General features: G+C 38.8%; 1 protein-coding gene across 6 annotated transcripts in view; it reads right to left on the bottom strand.

Annotated features, from left to right (window-relative positions):
- MAP4K5 (mitogen-activated protein kinase kinase kinase kinase 5) overlaps positions 1-15681 on the bottom strand; it is a 112632-nt gene extending 96951 nt beyond the window's left edge. For all 6 annotated transcript variants that reach the window (XM_032871150.1, XM_032871154.1, XM_032871153.1 and 3 more), the window contains exons 1-2: positions 15553-15681; positions 15082-15298 (exon numbers count right to left, since the gene is read on the bottom strand). In XM_032871150.1, the coding sequence (XP_032727041.1) occupies positions 15082-15189 (108 nt within the window). In that variant the 5' untranslated portion in view covers positions 15190-15298; positions 15553-15681. The remainder of the gene's footprint in view (positions 1-15081; positions 15299-15552) is intronic.
- Positions 15682-18304: the final 2623 nt, after the last annotated feature.

Here is an 18304-nt window from a genome sequence, read left to right as displayed (position 1 = left end):
AATTTAAAATGATGTTACAGTTAACATCTTATTTTGAAATCACAACACAAATTTCAAGCTACAACTTTTCCACGAGGAGAAGCTGATTTCCCACTCTTCATTAGGACTATTTTACTCTCCTCTTCAAACCTTCAATAATGCTTCCGCCTCTTTATTACTCCCTCTTTTCTTACCTAACCTGAGTAATGACGAAATTTCAGTTTTTCTTTATCTGACATTCTCCTATGTAGTCTTATGGCTTTAACAACCATCTCCAGGACAAATCTCTCCTTACTCAGCTCCACATTCCTAAATCCATGGAAACCTAAAAGGCATCTCAATGTTAACATGTCTAACACAGAACACTCGATTATCCCTGCTCCATAAACCCATTCATTCCCATATCTTCCCAATCTAAATAAAATTAATTGCATCCATTCAGTTGTTGCTTAAATCCAAATCCAAGTTCATTCTTCATTTCTTTCCTTTACACCCTAACTTAAAAATATAGATCAAATCCATTCACTTCCCTTTACCTCCTCTGTTCTACTTTAGTTCAAGCTTGTCTCCATTAGAAACTGGTAAGCTATTTAATGTAAGATGCAAAGAAAGAGCAAGCCTAGCATAACCCCTAGTTTCTGGACTGCACAACTGAGTGGACAGTGTGGTCCCATTCACTACAATGACAAACAAAGAAGATGAACACACCTTATGGCTCGAGACAAGAAGGTAGTGAAGGGACACAGATTAATGGCTCAAATTTGAACATATTTAACTTTTACGTTCTGATGGAAAACCTACTAGTGATATCCTGTAAGCCACTTAATAGCTCCTGAAGCTCAAGAACTAACCTGGATTGGAGACAGATTTGGGCACCATCAACAATACTGAATCCAAGCAAGGTAGATGAGATTACTTAGGAAGAATGTGGAGAATAAGAAAAGAAAGTCAAGAATAGGATGTTAAAAAATCATCCATATTAAGGAATAGTGAAAACAGACAAAACCAAAACCACTCCAGAGATACTGTTCTATTAGAAACCCAGTTCAGAGAAACTGTTGGAAATCATCTAATTCAACTTTGTTCTAAAAAAACAATTCTCTTCTACTTTGCAGAGGTAATTTGGCCAATCTGATGCATTAATTCTTTAGGATAACTTTAGTTGTATGAAGGCTTTTCTAGGATAAGCAAAATCTACTTTCCTATAATTTCTCCTCAGTGTCCCTAGTTTTAGACTATGAGGTAATACTGATTTAGCATATTCCTCCTACTGTGACAAATTTCAGGTAACTAAATTTATTAATTTATTAAGTATTTATTGAGTGCCTATGGCAGTCAGGGGCTAGGTTCTAATTTTAACCCTGCTAAGATTAAAAAATATAAAAGCTGGGGTGCCTGAGTGGCTCACTCAGTTAAGCACTGGATTGATTCTTGGTTTTGGCTCAGGTCATGATCTCAGGGTCCTGGAATAGAGACCTGTGTCAGATTCTATGTTTGGTGCAGATTCTGCTTATCCCTCTCCCCACTACTCTATTCCTATTCTTTCTCCTGCTCGCATTCTCTCTCTCAAATAAATAAAATCCTTAAAATATATATGTATGTATGTATATGTGTATATATATACATATGTGTGTGTGTATATATGTGTGTATAATATATACATATTGTATATAAGTATACATATGTATATATGTGTATATACACACATATATGTATACATGTATACACACACACACACACACACACACACATACACACACATGGGCTCCTTTCTAACTACAAACATCCAATCCCTTCAAAATGCTACATACAGTTTCCAGACCCTTCCTGCCATTCTGGTTACTATGTACTTTGACTAAGTGCTCAAAGTTTGGTAGCACTTATAACAATAGATTCATGGCAATAAAGGAGACTTCTCTTTTTGAATTTCTATAAAGTTATGATACTTTTAAAATTGAAAAATAAATGTTAAAAGTATTATATTCAAAACAGAATGGAATATTTTATCCTCTGATGATAGCAAAGTAAAGTGCTTCATTTTATTTCTCTTACAAATCCTTTAAGGAACAAGGTAGGTTATAAACACTAGACATATTATACATATACAAATTGTTACATAAATTTCAAGGAAAATACTTCCAGTAAGACTATTAAGTTTATAGGAACAAAATACAATAAGGGTAGAGTCACTTATAGCATAACGTTCACATGAAAATTTAAAATAAAGATTAGTCATTCATTATTTTAATTTTTTTTCATTGAGCACCACCTATGCACCAGATACTTCAGATATGAAGGTAGTATTGCTAGAGTAGGAGCAAAGAATTACAAAGATGTACCTGCCCTGTCTGAGTTTCAATGGGACAGATTACAGATAGCACCTAAAAAAGGAACTGACTGCTTACTATGTTTTAAACATAGTAAGTCCTTATTGTTTAAATAAGTTAAATGGCCACTTGTCAAGGACAGGGTTTGGGATTTTGGCACTGTGTGAGAGGCCCCTGCCAACTCATAAATTCCTTAATTTTTGTGGAGTATTTCCAAGCTGCCTTCCACACAGTTATACAGGTCTAGACAGGTGCTCCTACTGCCATAGAAGGAGATTGAACTGCAGCATTCCCCGGCAGACACACTCCCAGGCAGACATATTCCGAGCCTGGGGCCTTCCTATTAGGGTTACTCTAAATCTGTCCACATGACTAACATCTCAGGACACACTAAAGCCTTGGCCTGTTAGGACACTTACTTGCCTGTGAAAAGCATTTTCCTAACCCTTTCTTAGAACAGATTGGTTTTATTAAAAGGAGAGTTCCATCCAGAAGAGTACTTAAATTGAATTATTTGGATGTCCTAATGGCAAAGTAAAAGGAAGAAAGGGTTTAAAAGGAAGAAAGGGTTTAAGATTAAAGGGAACCATTGTTGATAGGTGCCACATTTTTGAAGGAATAATCAAAATTCACCAAAATTTCAAAAAGCTCAGAAAATTTAAAGAAACAGTTTTATTTTTGTGTTAAGATTTTGTTCAGGGGCGCCTGGGTGGCTCAGTGGGTTAAGCCTCTGCCTTTGGCTCAGGTCATGGTCTCAGGGTACTGGGATCGAACCCCGCATCGGGCTCTCTGCTCAGCAGTGAGCCTGCTTCCCTTCCCCTCTCTCTCTGCCTGTTTCTCTGCCTACTTGTGATCTCTGTCTGTCAAATAAATAAATAAAATCTTAAAAAAAAAAAAAAAAAGAATTTGTTCAAGGACAATGATCACAGCATTGCTTATAATAAGGAACTCCTGGAGATAATCCAACAATAATGGATTAAAAATTGTACAATGAAGTCAAAGCTCTAAGTGAAAACTATGTCAAAATTTTTTTTAAATTGTAAAATAATACAAGAAATAATACTCAAATATAAACTGTCTAGAATTACTAACATAAAAAGTTGTTTGTGATATATTGTTAAAGTGAAAAAACCTGTATTATCATATATATATACCATATAGAATATATTGTATATTATATATGTGTTATATATATTATGACTAATGTATGTAACCTTAATATTATCTTTTAAAAGTCTAAAAAGACATAAACAGTAATGTTTATCTTTTGGTAAAGAAAATACAGGTAACTTTTCATTTATTTCTATATCACAGTTTTCTAAAATTAACTCATATTACTTAAAATGTATTTTAAAAATAAAAGGTATGAAAGAAGGCTATTTAGGCCTAGGCAAGGAAAAGAGGCAAAACAGGAAGGCAAGTCCTACCATGGATCTATGTTACTGCTGAAATAATAATGGGAAATTTTCCTAGAAAAAAAACTGGTAGGGAACCAATCATCTCCATCATATAATACAATTAGTAGCTAAAAAACTTAAAATGTATAAGTTGTGGGGCACCTAGGTGGCTCAGTTGGTTGAGCAGCTGACTCTTGATTTTTGCCTCTGGTCATGATCTTAGGGTCCTAGGAACAAGCCGCACGCAGGCTCCACCCTTAGCGGGGAGTCTGCTTGAGATTCTTCCTCTTCCTCTGCCCCTCCCCTACTGTACACATGCTCCCTCTCCTTCTCTCAAAATAATAAATAAATCTTTTTTTTTTTAAGGTTTTATTTATTTATTTGAGAGAGAGAGAAACAGAGAATGAACTCAGGGAGAGGAAGAAGCAGGCTCCCCATTGAGCAGGAAGCCTGATGTGGGGGCTCAATCCCAAGACTCTGGGATCATGACCTGAGGTGAAGGCAGACGCTTAAGCAACTGAGCCACCCAGGTGCCCCCAAAATAAATACATCTTTAAAAAAAAAAAAAGAGGGGAAGAAGGCACAGCTCACCTAATAAAGGAGGTGCATGTGTGGGAGAAGTAACACAGTGGTTCACAAGACAATGCTAAAAGTCAAATCCTTCTCAGGCAGTCCTATTTACCTTAAATTAGATAGCACACAGAAGTAACTAAGTTAATGATAACTGTCTGAAATAATTAGTATTTTATTTTAATTTATAATAGCATTACACAGTACCGTCTATGGGACTCAGTTAATCCAGATAACAATACCCATAAGTTTAAAGTCCAGACAAAATGAGGGCAAGAGAAGTACAATAGGAAGAGTGCCACAAACTGAAGCTGATGTGCATATTCAAATCTATCTAAAAAAATCCCTCATCTCTCAGCAGAGGAGTGAGGCCACCAAAGTTTCATCTGACCATAATTTGTTAAGAGCTTATTATGCGGTAAGCAACGTGTTAAGGGGTGTGTGTGCCCCAGTGAATTTAAAGATACAGTCCCCAGGCAGCTAGGCAGCTGAGAATAGTGGGAAGAACAGAGATTATAGAGTCAGATAATCTGAATTCAAATCCTCATAGTGCCCTTACTCACAGTAAGATCTAGGACAAATAGTAAGGGATTTTTTGGGTAAATCAGTGATGATAATATACCTCTCCCTACTTCATAGGATTATTGTCAGAAACAAATAATATACTGATTATGAAAGAGCTAAACTAACATTAGTCACTCTTAGTCATTTTAATCCGATTTCATTTCTGTAAAAATGTTGGAAGGTGGGGGCCGGTATGATTCATGGGCCCAAACACCTCCAAGGATAGATCAGGCTATCTGCCTGGCTTCCCAATTCATTTCTCAAAATCTCAGTGGAAGATGATGACATTTAACAGAAATAAAGATACGTTCGACATAAGTTCATCTTGCCCTTTTACGGAGAGTTATCTACACTAACTTAAATAGTACCTCACATAATTGGAGAGCAATAGCCAATGTACAATTAGCCCAGCACAGCCAAGTGAAAGTGCCTGCTCCAATTAATATGAACTTGGACTAAGTTCTCAAATTGACAATTTTGACAACTGACATTTCTCAAATTAACAATTTGACAACTGACAAAAAAATTGCTCTGAAAATACAGGTTATCACTTGTTAATAACCTTCATATTTCTCTTCTTGTATATTTGGTCTGAAACCACAATTTAAAGTTGAGAAGTGAAACTTTTATAAATTTTGAAAGCAAAAGCAGAAAAAGAAATCTAAGTCAATCTGCAATCTATTCCATTTGTCTTTATCAAGAACACTGGAAATGATGGTTAAAGTAAAAATGCTGAACCTAAGTAATAAAACCAACAAAAACATTAAAATGTATTATAAGCCTAACATGAAGGTTATATCCACACGTTAATTCTGGAACTATAATTTGTACAGCTGTAGCAGTGATGGCACTGTTTCATGTCTATCTTCACCAAGATGAAAATATTTTAAAGACTTCTATAGTTTTCACATTTCTATGAAGGTAGAAAAGAGTTTTTAAATAATTTGCCTCCAGTCATGGCCCAAAGCTTCATATCTATAACTAGAACCATATTCTTTTTTTAGGCAGTCATAAAATAAGCCTACTTCTGCAGAGTAAGAAATACTAAATAAAGATTTAACTGGGGGCGCCTGGGTGGCTCAGTCAGTTAAGTGTCTGTCTGTAGCTCAGGCCCCACATTGGGCTTATTTGCTCAGCAGGGAGTCTGCTTCTCCCTCTCCCTCCTGTTCCCCGGCTTCTGCTTTCTGACAAATAAATAAATAAAATCTTTAAAGAAGAAAAAGATTTAACCAGATGATTTATAAAATAGTAAACATCCATAATAGTACACTTCATCCTAATAACACACTTTATTTTCACAGTAACCTTACACAATATTTAACATAACATCTAATTAAATAGCTTTTAATAAGATATCCACTAGCTTAATAAAACATGTAATTTTAAATAAGATTTTTGAAGCACAGTCCTTATTTTTTGCAGTTAACCCATTTTTGCAAGTTATTCACCCTCTCTCACCCTAACATGAAAACCCAATAATCTCTTATGCCAGACTACCATGGCACAGAAAAAACAGTATATTCAGACAAATGGTATTAATATCAAAAAAGAGAGAAAATAGGTAATGTTTTGATATCAAATGTCAGAGAGAGAATAAACAGCACATGCATCTATTTTCTATCACCTTCATATTTGGGGCCATCAGGCATGCCTACTTTTAGAGCTCAAAGATTGGAGAATACTGGTCGAGACACAGTAGAAGCAGCTACAAATTTGTTTACAAAATCATGCTTTTAAAAGATAACATAGGGATGGGTAACACATCCAACAGATGAACCTAATCTAATTAAAATCATAATGATCCGTACTTTTGCACCCGCCAATAAGATGGGATGATGGCAATGACCATATCTTAGTTCTAATTCCTGATCCTAAGCTTACAATTTAACTGTAGTGATAGGGTCAGGTGATTCAGTAAGAAAGATATTTAAGACTTCTGATTACATAGATATCCACATAGCTAAGTCCCTCATTTGCTTCAAGTCTTCCCTCAAATCTAACCTCAATGAGGCATACCCTGACAACCCTCAACCTCCCCCTATCACACCCTGGCAATCCTGATCCCCCTTAATCTGTTCAACTTTTCCTTCTTTCCATATCTGTAATTGCCCTCTAACATATACACAGCTTATCTACTATGTTTATCGTCTCTCTCTCTTCCCCTACTAGAATGTTAAGTTCTATGAGAACAAAAATCTTTGTCTACTTTGTTCACCTATGTTTCCCAAGGCCCCAGGACAGTGTCTGGCACATAAGAGGTCCTCTCTAAATACTGGTTGAATGTTAAATACCCCTTTCCACCCTGTCATCACCCTGCTTCATCCCAGTTTCCCATTCATCAATGTGCCTCATCCTAACCACACTTGAAGGGAAACAACTGGGGCTGGAAATCAATGGAGGCTCTACTTTAGAGGAAGAGGGAGAGAAAAAAGGAGGGAGGGTAGAAAAAAGGGAGGGAAATAATCTTTAAAAGTATTTCCTATCTAAGTCCCTGACAATCCCATCTTAAGTTTTTGCCTTTAATCTTTCTCAATTTTCAATTCCTCCCAAATTCTTTGTCTTGATTTCATTCCCTATGGAATTCCTTCTCTAAATTGAGCTACACTCCTGGCCATTTAAGTAATAAAACAATCCCTAAGAATAATAACTGAAAAGCTGTAATCAGTCTCAGTGGAAGGAAAAAAACAGTGGAAAAAACTTCTGTGTGTCTCACTGCTTCTTCCTTTCATAGCTACACTGCTTCAAGGTGGGGTCTACATTCCCTCTACTTCCTTCCATTTACCTCAACAATTTTGCTTTTTAAAAATTTATTCTATTTTTAATTCAAGGATAGCTGACAAAATGTTACATTAGTTTCAAGTATACAACATAGTGATTCAACAATCCTATCATTATGCTTTGCTCACAGGTAGAGCTACATCTGTCACCACACTATTACAATACCACTGACTATATTCCCTATGCTGTACCTTTCATCCCTATGACTTGTTCATTCCATAACTTGATGCCTGTACCTCCTATTTCCCTTTACCCATTCTGTCCATCCCCTGCCCCATGCCCCCTCCCTGGGGCAACCACCAGTTGTTCTCTGTGCTTAGGGCTCTGTTTCTGCTTTTTGGGTTTGTTTGTTCATTTCTGTTTTGTTTTTTAGATTCCACATATAAGTGAAATCATATAGTATTTGTCCTTTTTTTTTTTTTAAAAAGATTTTATTTATTTATTTATTTGGGAGAGAGAGTAGAGAGAACATGAGATGGGAGAAAATCAGAGGGAGAAGCAGACTCCCTGTGGAGCTGGGAGCCTGATGCAGGACTCGATCCCAGGACTCCACGATCATGACCTGAGCTGAAGGCAGTGGCTTAACCAACTGAGCCACCCAGGCACCCAGTATTTGTCCTTCTGCCTGATTTATTTCACTTAGCATAATACCCTCTAGGTCCATCAATATCATCACAAATGGCAAAATTTCATTCATTTTTTTTTTGGCTGAGTAATATTCCATTGTGTATACCTATACCACATCTTCTTTATCCATCGATGGACACTTGGGATGCACCCATATCGTGGCTACACTAAATAATGCTGCAATAAACACAGGGATGCATATATTATTTTGAATTAGTGTTTTCATTTTCTTTGGGTAAATACCCAGTAGTGGAATTATTGGATCACATAGCATTTCTATTTTTTATTTTTTGAGGAACCTCCATACTGTTTTATACAGTGGCTACATCAATTTATATTCTCACCAACAGTGTGAAAGAATTCCTTTTTCTCCACATCCTCGCTGGTTATTTCTGTCTTTGATACCAGCCATTCTGACTGGTGTAAGGTGATACTTCATTGCAGTTTTGATTTGCATTTTCCTGATGATTACAGATGTTGAATCTTTTGCTCTTAATGAACCCTTTCAACTCCTTATTTGTATGACCAATATGTTGCTCAGTCCTTCAAAACATATTTATTGAGCACATACTATCTGGTAGGCACTATGTTAGGCTAGCTGATTCAATGGTAAACACAAGGTCCCTGTTCTCATGCAGTTCAAACAGAACAGGAAGACTGACAGCAACAATGATATGTGATGATGATTAGTATTAGGGTAAGAAATTATACAGCAAATAGATAAACGATTGTATTTAAAGGACAGAAAAGGCCTCCCTGAAAATGGAATGTTGAAAAACAAACCCAGGGGCGCATGGGTGGCTAAGTCAGTTAAGTGGCCAACTCTTGATTTTGGCTCAAGTCATGATCTCATGGTGGTGAGACTGAGCCCCTCTTTGGGCTCCATGCTCATGGGGAGTCTATTTGAGATATTCTCTCTCCCTCTCCCTTTGCCCACCATCCCACTTGTATGCTTTCTTTCTCTCAAATAAACAAAGAGACAGATCTAAAAAAAAGCAAAAACAAAACACAACAAAACAAAACACTCGAAGAGTAGAAGATAAAGGAGAAAGAAGAGGATAAAAATTCTAATAAAAGGAAATAGTACCTGCAAAAACCAGAAGGACAGAGAGTACAGAGCATATAAGGAACTGAATAAAGTTCCATATGGTTAGAACATCAGGATAGGCAGGGCCTTAAAGTGTATATTATTCTAAGGTTATTCCATGGGCATGGAGAATAAAGGAGAAATGACACAAAACTTCAGATTTATAATTTTTGAAGATCAATATATCTTCCTCATTGCAGTCAGAGCAGAAAGGAGAAAGAATGGATGCAGGAGATGACAGACATGAGCTCTTAAAATCTTGACTTCTATGAAAAGAACTTCCTCATCCATCTTTGTTACTTCTCAGATACCTTCAATTATCATTTTCTTCTGCCACCACTCTAACACTGCAGAATTTCCTCAACTCTCCTATAAACTCTCTTGGATGACCTCACCTATACTTCACAGGTATCACCCCATAAAGTGATGATGACTCCCAAACCTGTATCCTCAGTTCATCTCTCAAGGCCAGAGCTACATTTCCTACCATCTATTAGACATACCCACCAATGCAGTGCCATATGTCCAAAACCAGACACAAGATCCAGACCCACACATTTAGTATTTTCTAATTTTGTTGATGGCAGCAATATCATCACCCATGTCAGAATTTTAAATGCCACTGATTACTTGCTCCCCCCCATTAATTACCAGGTAATTTTGATCATCTTCTAAATATGACTCAGATCTATCCCTTCCTTTTATCTTCAGTTCCAGAGCCTAAATTTAGGCTTGCATGAACTCCCATTTGGATTATTCAATAACTGGTCTTTATACTTCCAGCAACTTTACCTAATCCATCCTCTACAACATGAAAGATTGTCTTCTTCAGTGTTTCTTCAGTTTACAGAAAGAAGTCCACATTCTTTGACATGACGTATAAGGTCCACTATCTGGTCCTTTTCTGCCCCCAAATCGCCTGTGTTCTCCATTGATGACATCTCTGCCATCCTTGGTCAAACCAAATCTGGAGATGCAGATCCCTCAAAATTCGTCATGGTTTCTCAAGACGCCAGGTGTTTGCACTCACTATTCCCATAGCCTAAAATATCTTTCCCATTGTGTCCACCTGAAAAATCACTCTGCATTCTTTTACAATCCAGTTAATGCCCCCTCCTCTGTTAATCCTCCCTGGTTCACATCATAGTTCTTTCTCCTCTCCTCCCTTCCCCTATTCCCAAGAAAGACAGAATTAGGTATCTGACTTTACTTCTACTATGGTGCTTCCACTATTACAAGTGTTCACATCTGTTTTCCTGACTAAATTATGTATTCCTTATTGATAGTGTATTTTCTCTTTCTTGCATCTCTATCCCCATACCCTAACATCCAGTTGGTACTCAATAAATATTTCCAGAATAAATGAATCTATACAAGGGATCCTGAAACATGATTCAAATGCCTCAAGTCATTCTGGAATCGTGACTTCGGGTGTAAGGGAGAAAAAAGGAGGGTATATATAAAAGAGGGATTTGCCCCAGTGAACCCAGTTCATCCAGCATCCAGAAGAACCCACGGAAATTATAAATCTACATAACAAAGATTTGAATACAAATTATACATTATTTATAACTGCAAAAAAATTTCCTAATTGAAAGCAAATATGAACCTTAGAATGATTCACTAAATGAGTGTTTGTTTAACAGATCCCTTAAAAATGTTTTTGTTTGTTTGTTTGTTTTTTATTTGACAGATAGAGATCACAAGTAGTCAGAGAGGCAGGCGGGGGTGGGGGGGTGCGGGGGGGAAACAGACTCCCCGCTGAGCAGAGAGTCCTATGTGGGGCTCAATCCCAGGACCCTGAGATCATGATCTGAGCCAAAGGCAGAGGCTTAACCCACTAAGCCACCCAGGCACCCCTAAAAATGGTATTTTTGAAGAATATTTAATGACCAGCGAAAATGCTAGCCATTCCAATTCAAGTAGGAAAAAGATATATAATGTGACCCTTATTTTATAAGAGCCATTTTTAGAAACAAATAAAAATATTAGGGAAAAAAAGCCTGAAATAAACTACATTGAATTATTAACTGTGTTAGCTCTGGGTAATTTTCTATAACTAACATCATTCAACAAATACTTATTGAGCATCTATCTGTCTGCAATTACACTGTGATGAGCAAGAGGCATCTATTCCTTCCCTCCTGTAGCTAGACATGTCATACTTGTATAATCATACTTGTATAATCAATCAGAAAAAGCATGAAAATTAGAAAAAAAAAAAATGCATGGGTTTGCCCACTCTGAATTTATAGCCCACAAAAGGTTAAAAAAAAAAAAGAAAACAAAAAAAAAAAGATTTCAAGACCTTCTCTGGAATAGAAGTTGGGAAAAATTTTGATACAAACATTTGGATAAAGACTACTTCAATGGCTTGTACTGTTAATTATAAACTGTAACATGATACTATAATTGTCTAGATCATTTGACATGTCTAGTTCTTCTGTGGACAGAACGTAGTGAAAACACTAAATCTCCAGACTTCCTCTTCCTGTTGGCAGATTTTGAATATTAACATTAATTACAAATAAAAAAGTTTGCTCAGCTGAAATTTAATCCTTCACCCATCTTCCACCACATTTCTTTTCTCTTTTGTGTCTTTCCCCTCTACCATTTCCTGCTCTTGCTCTATTTATCTAAAAGAATTCTTATCGTTTCAACCAGGGAATAGCCAGTTTAAGACCAAGCCCTCCCCTACTGGAGATTCTCAGCGAAGACTGGAGCTTCAGAGGGGACATGTGTTTTTGAAGAGCATACACATAATTCACAAAGAGTTTCAAAGCTGTAGTCCTTTTAAAGCTCCTGTTTCATAAGATACTTGCTTTTCCTGGCAAGAATAAAATCCTGTTCCAAATAGTTGCTGTAGTTGTAGTATTTATAAAGAAAAAATAGGTAGTACCTGACAAGAAGAGCAACCAATTTGCCTTCATTATTTTCTACCGTTAGTATTTTACTAGTTTGTATCACTGACTGAAAATACTTCTAAAGCTTCCAAAGATTTTTAGCTCATCAGAAACAGTGATAAATAGCAAAATTACTCTAACTGCTCTGAGCTTCAAAACTTCAGCACTACATTCTGAATGTTACACGTTTTTAGATATATAAAAGGAAGTAAATACAAGCTGACACAATCTGTAGAATTTAGAGAGCTGAAAATGGGTATGCTATGAAATAGTTTTCCAGAAAGTTTTCCTAGAGAATTCAAATAATTAAAATTTGTACAAAAAATATATAGCAGGATATCATAATAGGCACTGCAGATAAACAGAGCATTAAGTGCTTAGTGCTGCAATGTCAAAAGAATATGCCCAGACTACTAGGTGATAGAATTATTGATTGTTACTCATTCATTCATTCATTAAATTTTTAAAAGCACTTACTCTGCACCAGGCATAATTCTAGGTACTGTTAGTGATAGAGAAGTGAAAACAGATAAAACTCCTGCCCTCCTGGAGTATGTTAGTGGATTGAAACAGATAATAAACAAGAAAAAATAAAAGATTATGTTACATAGTGATCAGGTACAAAGAAAAAAATAAATTAGGAAAAAAAGATGGAGGGTATAAAACCAAGGAGGGAAGGGAGCAAGCCATAGCTGTCTAAGGAAAAACATTCTGAGCAGAAGAAATAGCAAGAACAAAGCCCAAAGGTAAAAAGATGCTTATTATATTTAAGGAAGAGCAAACAGGTCAGTGTAGCTAGAACAGATTGAAGAGGGGAAAGTAACAGGGGGGAGCGAGAAAGGGGAAGAGCTGGGGCTTCCTGGAGGAGCCTATGAGGAAGGTTTTCGAGGACAGGTAAGATAGCAACATTTGAAGGTAGGGTTGCAGGTGATATCAGGTAACTAGAAAAAAGGAAAACAAAAGACAAGGAACCAGGATTTTGAGGATATTTAGGAATCAGAGGCTGGCCAAGAGTATATATGTGACTGTGAGAGGGCATGAATGTGGTGAGGAAGGAGATGGGGCTGGGGGTGGGGAAGGGAAGATGATGTATGATAAATATTCAGTCACTGATCCTCCATTTAGGAGTGTGGAAGAGAGACACAAGGCAGGGAGGCTCCAGGGTCAAAGACCAGCATTAGTTTTTCCCATTAAGGGTTGTAACCCTTTGCTTTTCCTAGCAAGAATAAAATCACTCTCCAGAGAATTGCTATAGTTATTATACTTATTTTTTTTTAAAGTGGAAATCTTGAGACTTTTGAGGGGAAGACACTTTAAATTTTCTTATAGAGGGAGAAGATAAAATATACAAGAACCGGAATTTAGACTATTTCACTAACATGAACTGAACTGATCTAATTCATAGTGAATCATAAGATGAAAATGACTAAAAAATAGGACTAAGAAGGCAAAAGAGGAATTTCAACTTTTTAAAGAGCATTCCACAAAATGGCTAATCCATACCTAAACAATGAAGAGTTAATTACCTCTAATTATACATAAAGAGGATTCTGTCATTATTATCCACTTTGAATTCAAAGGCATTCACAGGGCAAGAACTGGGACTTTCCTTATAGTTCACCACCCCATACCTAGAACAGTGCCTACACAGAAGATTTAAATGCCCTTTTAACAAATAAAAAGTCTATCCATCACAGTCCATTTCAGTATAATGACACAGTACTAGAGCTGTCATATACCACTTGGCATCATTATTATTAATGGAATAATAAAAGCAGAAAAGGAGGGGGAAAAAAGGATGTTTTCTTTACATTTTATCATCTGTGCAATACAATAACATACCCCAGAGGAGTCGACAGTAAATTACCCATATGAAAGGAGGCCATTTCAGCTATATGCAGGAGTGTTGTTTGGAATAATGGAATATATATCATGATTAAACCCAATAAACAAACTGTTGCAAAAATCAAAGGAAATGTCCCTTAATATAGCCACATGAATTGCATTAACGCTCCTTTTAAAATTGAAAACAAAAACCATAAAACGATCTGAAACAATCTTCTTTCTTTTTAATCCTTCAAGAACTCAATGGATTTACAGAATTCAGTTTGCTTCTCCATAATTTTTCTTTAATCCCAAATTAAAAGTACCTTCCCTTCCCCATTTGTCTCAAATAATGCAAAAGAGCACAATTAAAAAGACAACAGCTCCTACCCCCTCTTGGTCATGGAATGTTCTAAATCTCTGAGAGAGGAACTGCTAAAGTAGGGGGCAAAAAATCAACCAAATACAAATGATGAAACATCTACCAGGAAAAGCAGAATTCTCCACAGAATAATGTCTGTGCACACATCATTTTAATTGGTATTACATTGCTTACAATTAAAATTGACATACCTGGTTTCATAATGACTTTTAAATCAAGCTCATCCACTTAAGAATTTTTTCTTTAAATGCAAATGCCTAATGTCAATATTCTTTCTCATCTACTGTCTTCCATGAAGCATTTTTCCATAAGACTAGCACATCCTCATGTGCAACTCTAAAAGCAGATTCGAACTTCCCTCAATGCCACAAAAAAGACATAAAAAGCCTTTATACCACACACACAGAGTACCACCGTGGTTTGCAAAGGTGTGGTTAGTTTTGCGTGTTGGTGGCGATCAGAGCAAGCAATGAATACAAGGTGCTCTGAGCTGAGTAAAAAAGGAACCCAGGCCGCTACATCCCCAAGATGCAACAATAAAGGCATCTTCCCCACGTCTCATACTCCGCCAGAAAGTGGCCCTATTCCCGAGAGCCAGCCAACCTCAGGAAAGGAGCCCGGCTCCGGGCCCGGCCTGCCTTACCTTGTAGACGTCCCCGTAGGTGCCGCTGCCGACCCTCTGGACGAGCTCGTAGTCCTGCTGCGGGTTCCGCCTCAGGATGTCCGCGGCAGGCCGCAGCGGGGCCTCCATCTTCGCTCAGGGCCCGGCCCCCGCCGGCTCAGCCCGCGGCGCCCCGATTCCCGCTAACGAGGACGAGCGGCGCCCCTTCCCAACATGGAGCCTCTGCCCGCAGCTCCGCCTGCACGAGGGACAAGCAACCACTACAACTCCGAGCGGCCCAGCCCCTTCCCTTCCGCTCCGCCGGGGGCCGCGGACAAGCGGGCCTAGGAGGGTCCCCGGCGCCCCGCAGTCGCGGCCCGGTCGCGGCCCTTCCCCCTCCTGGCCGCCCGCGAACAGCCCGGCCGGTCTCCCCGCCCGCCGGGAGCCCGGGGCCCGCTCGGTATCCGAGGGGGGCGGCCCCGCTCTTTGTTGAGCGCCCAGTCCGGTACCTACTTCCTCGCCGGCGCCCGCGTCCCGCTTTCCCGGCGCCCGCCGGCCACTCCAGGTCTCGGCACCGCCACCTCCTGCCGCACCGCACGTCCTCTCGCAGGCGGCGGAGGCGCGTACCGTCGCCGCCGCCGCCGCCGCACCACGTCCCCCACCCGGGGCTGCGTCACCGGGTGAAACGTTCCCGGCCAGCGTGGGTCGGCGCCCAGCGGCCCGCCCGAGCGCGCCGGCCGCGGGACCAGAGTGCCGCCCTGAGGTCTGGTCGGGACACGACACCCTCCCGGCCGCCAGGCCGCCGTGCCCCCCGGCCTGGCGCGTCTTTTCGGGGCCCTGGCTGTGCTACCCGCGGAGATTACGGACGCCCGCGGGCATTCTTGAAGCGACGGGCCTCCGCTAAACCGCCCCCAGCTGCGTCAGGTAAATTTGGAGGGTGACGGGTACAGGGACAAGGGTGGGCACGAGGGCAGCCTTTCCAGCTCAACATGGAAAAGGTACGCTGAGGGCACTGGGCCAGAAGTAACCTGGCCGTGGGGCGCCAGGGAAGGAGGTGGGGGAGTGCCGGGTTAACTAAGCCGCGGCACACCCTACTGCACCTTCCTGTTTTGCAAATCATTCCCAGTGGTACCAGTTTGAGGCTTCCCTGCACACCTGCACAACCTGTCTTCCGCTGAGTTTTTTCCACGACATTTCTGCAAGCCTGAATTCCCAGAAAGTCTCAGTGGCCTTTATCCCTGTTGGGCACCACGCGGTGAATGAGACCGGGTGTTCTGCAGAAGCGAAAACAAAAGCAGAGACCGCAAAGTGATTCTGAATCTACTTACGTTCTCAGTATGTAATCTGGGACAAGACATCATATTTGGCGGTATCTCAGTATCGTTATCTGCAGCTTGAAGAGGATAAGGTTTTGCATCTGACATCCAAGAGAGTGTTTATAAGGCATTTTACAGGATTATAAAGAGGGTTATCAAAATGGAAGAGGTTATATTTCACGGTGCCCAGAATATGGAACAGGAGTTCGAGGAAGTAATTTGGCCGGTGTTTCACAAGCTATTTTGCAGTTTCGGGTCCAGCCCTGTTCTGAAAGTAGAAATAAAGTTGCCAGATTTATGTATATTGGCAAAGGTATTTTTAGAGTTCAGTAGAGGTTTTGAACAGAAAAGCCAGATAACACTCAGCCAATGCATTTAGTAACTGAAAAATCACAGAAGAGCAGGTTGCAGATGGTTGGCTTGTGGTTTTGAACATCCAATTCAATTCTGTTATTGGGCAATACACTCCTTGTTGGTGACCATTGTTATTAACTGTATAATGTAGAAATTAAATTTATACCTTAACAGGACAAGGAATATATGTATTTTCTTGTGCTTTGTGCACAAAGGGCACTTATTTAGGGAACATAAGTAAGCTCAGACTTACATGCTCTATGGACAAAGCCTATGTGTTTGCTGCATTGAAAAAATTGTTGAAGAACAGTTCCTTCTTTCAAAGCTTCTTGGCACTTGTTTTGGTGGGCACATACTTTTGGCTTCAATGACTCAAAATCTTTTCAAATGTTCTATTGGTATCCTAGTACTTGTTTACTGTCGTAGATTCTTTCTTTCTTCCTTTGACTCTATAAGCATTGATCCTTTCTCTAGTCTGAAATTTATTCTTACTTATTTATACTTGAGTTATTCCAGAGAATTTGAGGCAGCATACAGAAAATACATACTATACCACAAGGTAAAAATAAATAAATGAAGAAATAGGTATGCTGCTAAAGAGAGGGAAAATAGGATACCAGAACAATGCAGCAAATTGGTCAAAGCAGAGGGTTTTATAGTGTTTTTGAGATCACAATGAAGCAATTGATCAAGAGAGGCACATCTTGTCCTGATATGAAGACTTTAGAAAAGTTTACCTCATGAGCCTACATAAATTGGAAACTCTGAATTCCCCGTTTGAAACTAGGATAAATATCTGATAATCCTTCAAGCATGCTATTCTTGAAACACAGTGTTTGATATGAATGGGGCAATAAAAAGTTCGAGGTCCTAGGCTTCAACAGGACTCCGGAGTGCAGATGTTTTTATGTTGCCAGCAATGGCAGATCCATATGCTTTGACCATCAACCCAGAGGTGGATAGCATGGAAAAAATTGAAATTCTACGTGGTACTTAAAAAATGTGTCTGTTATAATCATTACTTGTACCACAATTGATGCAAAGAGGAAAACATTTGCTTTATTCCAACTCCAAAAGAATCTTAAGGATTTAAGGATTTAAAAATACTGGTTGAGTTCATTTAAACAAGATCAGTGAATTCATAGCTAGTGAGTTAAATATTACATGGTTGGCAGAGAAATTCAAGTTCAGTTTCCATAAAATAAACATATGGTACATAAATTTAATTTTACAGCCTAAACAATCAAGCACATAGTTTCAATAATAAAAAGAAATAATGTGGGGCACCTGGATGGCTCAGTCCGTTAAGCGTCTGCTTTTGGCTCAGGCCAGCATCTCAGGGTCCTGGGATGGAGTCCCAAGGGGGCTCTTTGCTCAGCGGGGAGTCTGCTTCTCCCTTTCCCTTTGTTCTTGCTCTTACTCTCTCTTTCTCTCAAATAAATAAATAAAAGCTTTTTAAAAATCTTTGAAAAATAATGTAATATAAAGAAAATAATAATAAAAAATTGTAGCTCACAGGAGAGTTTCTTTTTATTTTATTTTATTTTATTTTTTTATTATTTTTTTTATAATTTTATTTTTTATAAACATATATA

This window comes from Lontra canadensis, unplaced genomic scaffold, assembly GCF_010015895.1.
Source record: "Lontra canadensis isolate GAN:19392208 unplaced genomic scaffold, GSC_riverotter_1.0 scaffold42, whole genome shotgun sequence".
NCBI lineage: Eukaryota > Metazoa > Chordata > Mammalia > Carnivora > Mustelidae > Lontra > Lontra canadensis.
This window is presented reverse-complemented; position numbering and strand designations above follow the sequence as displayed.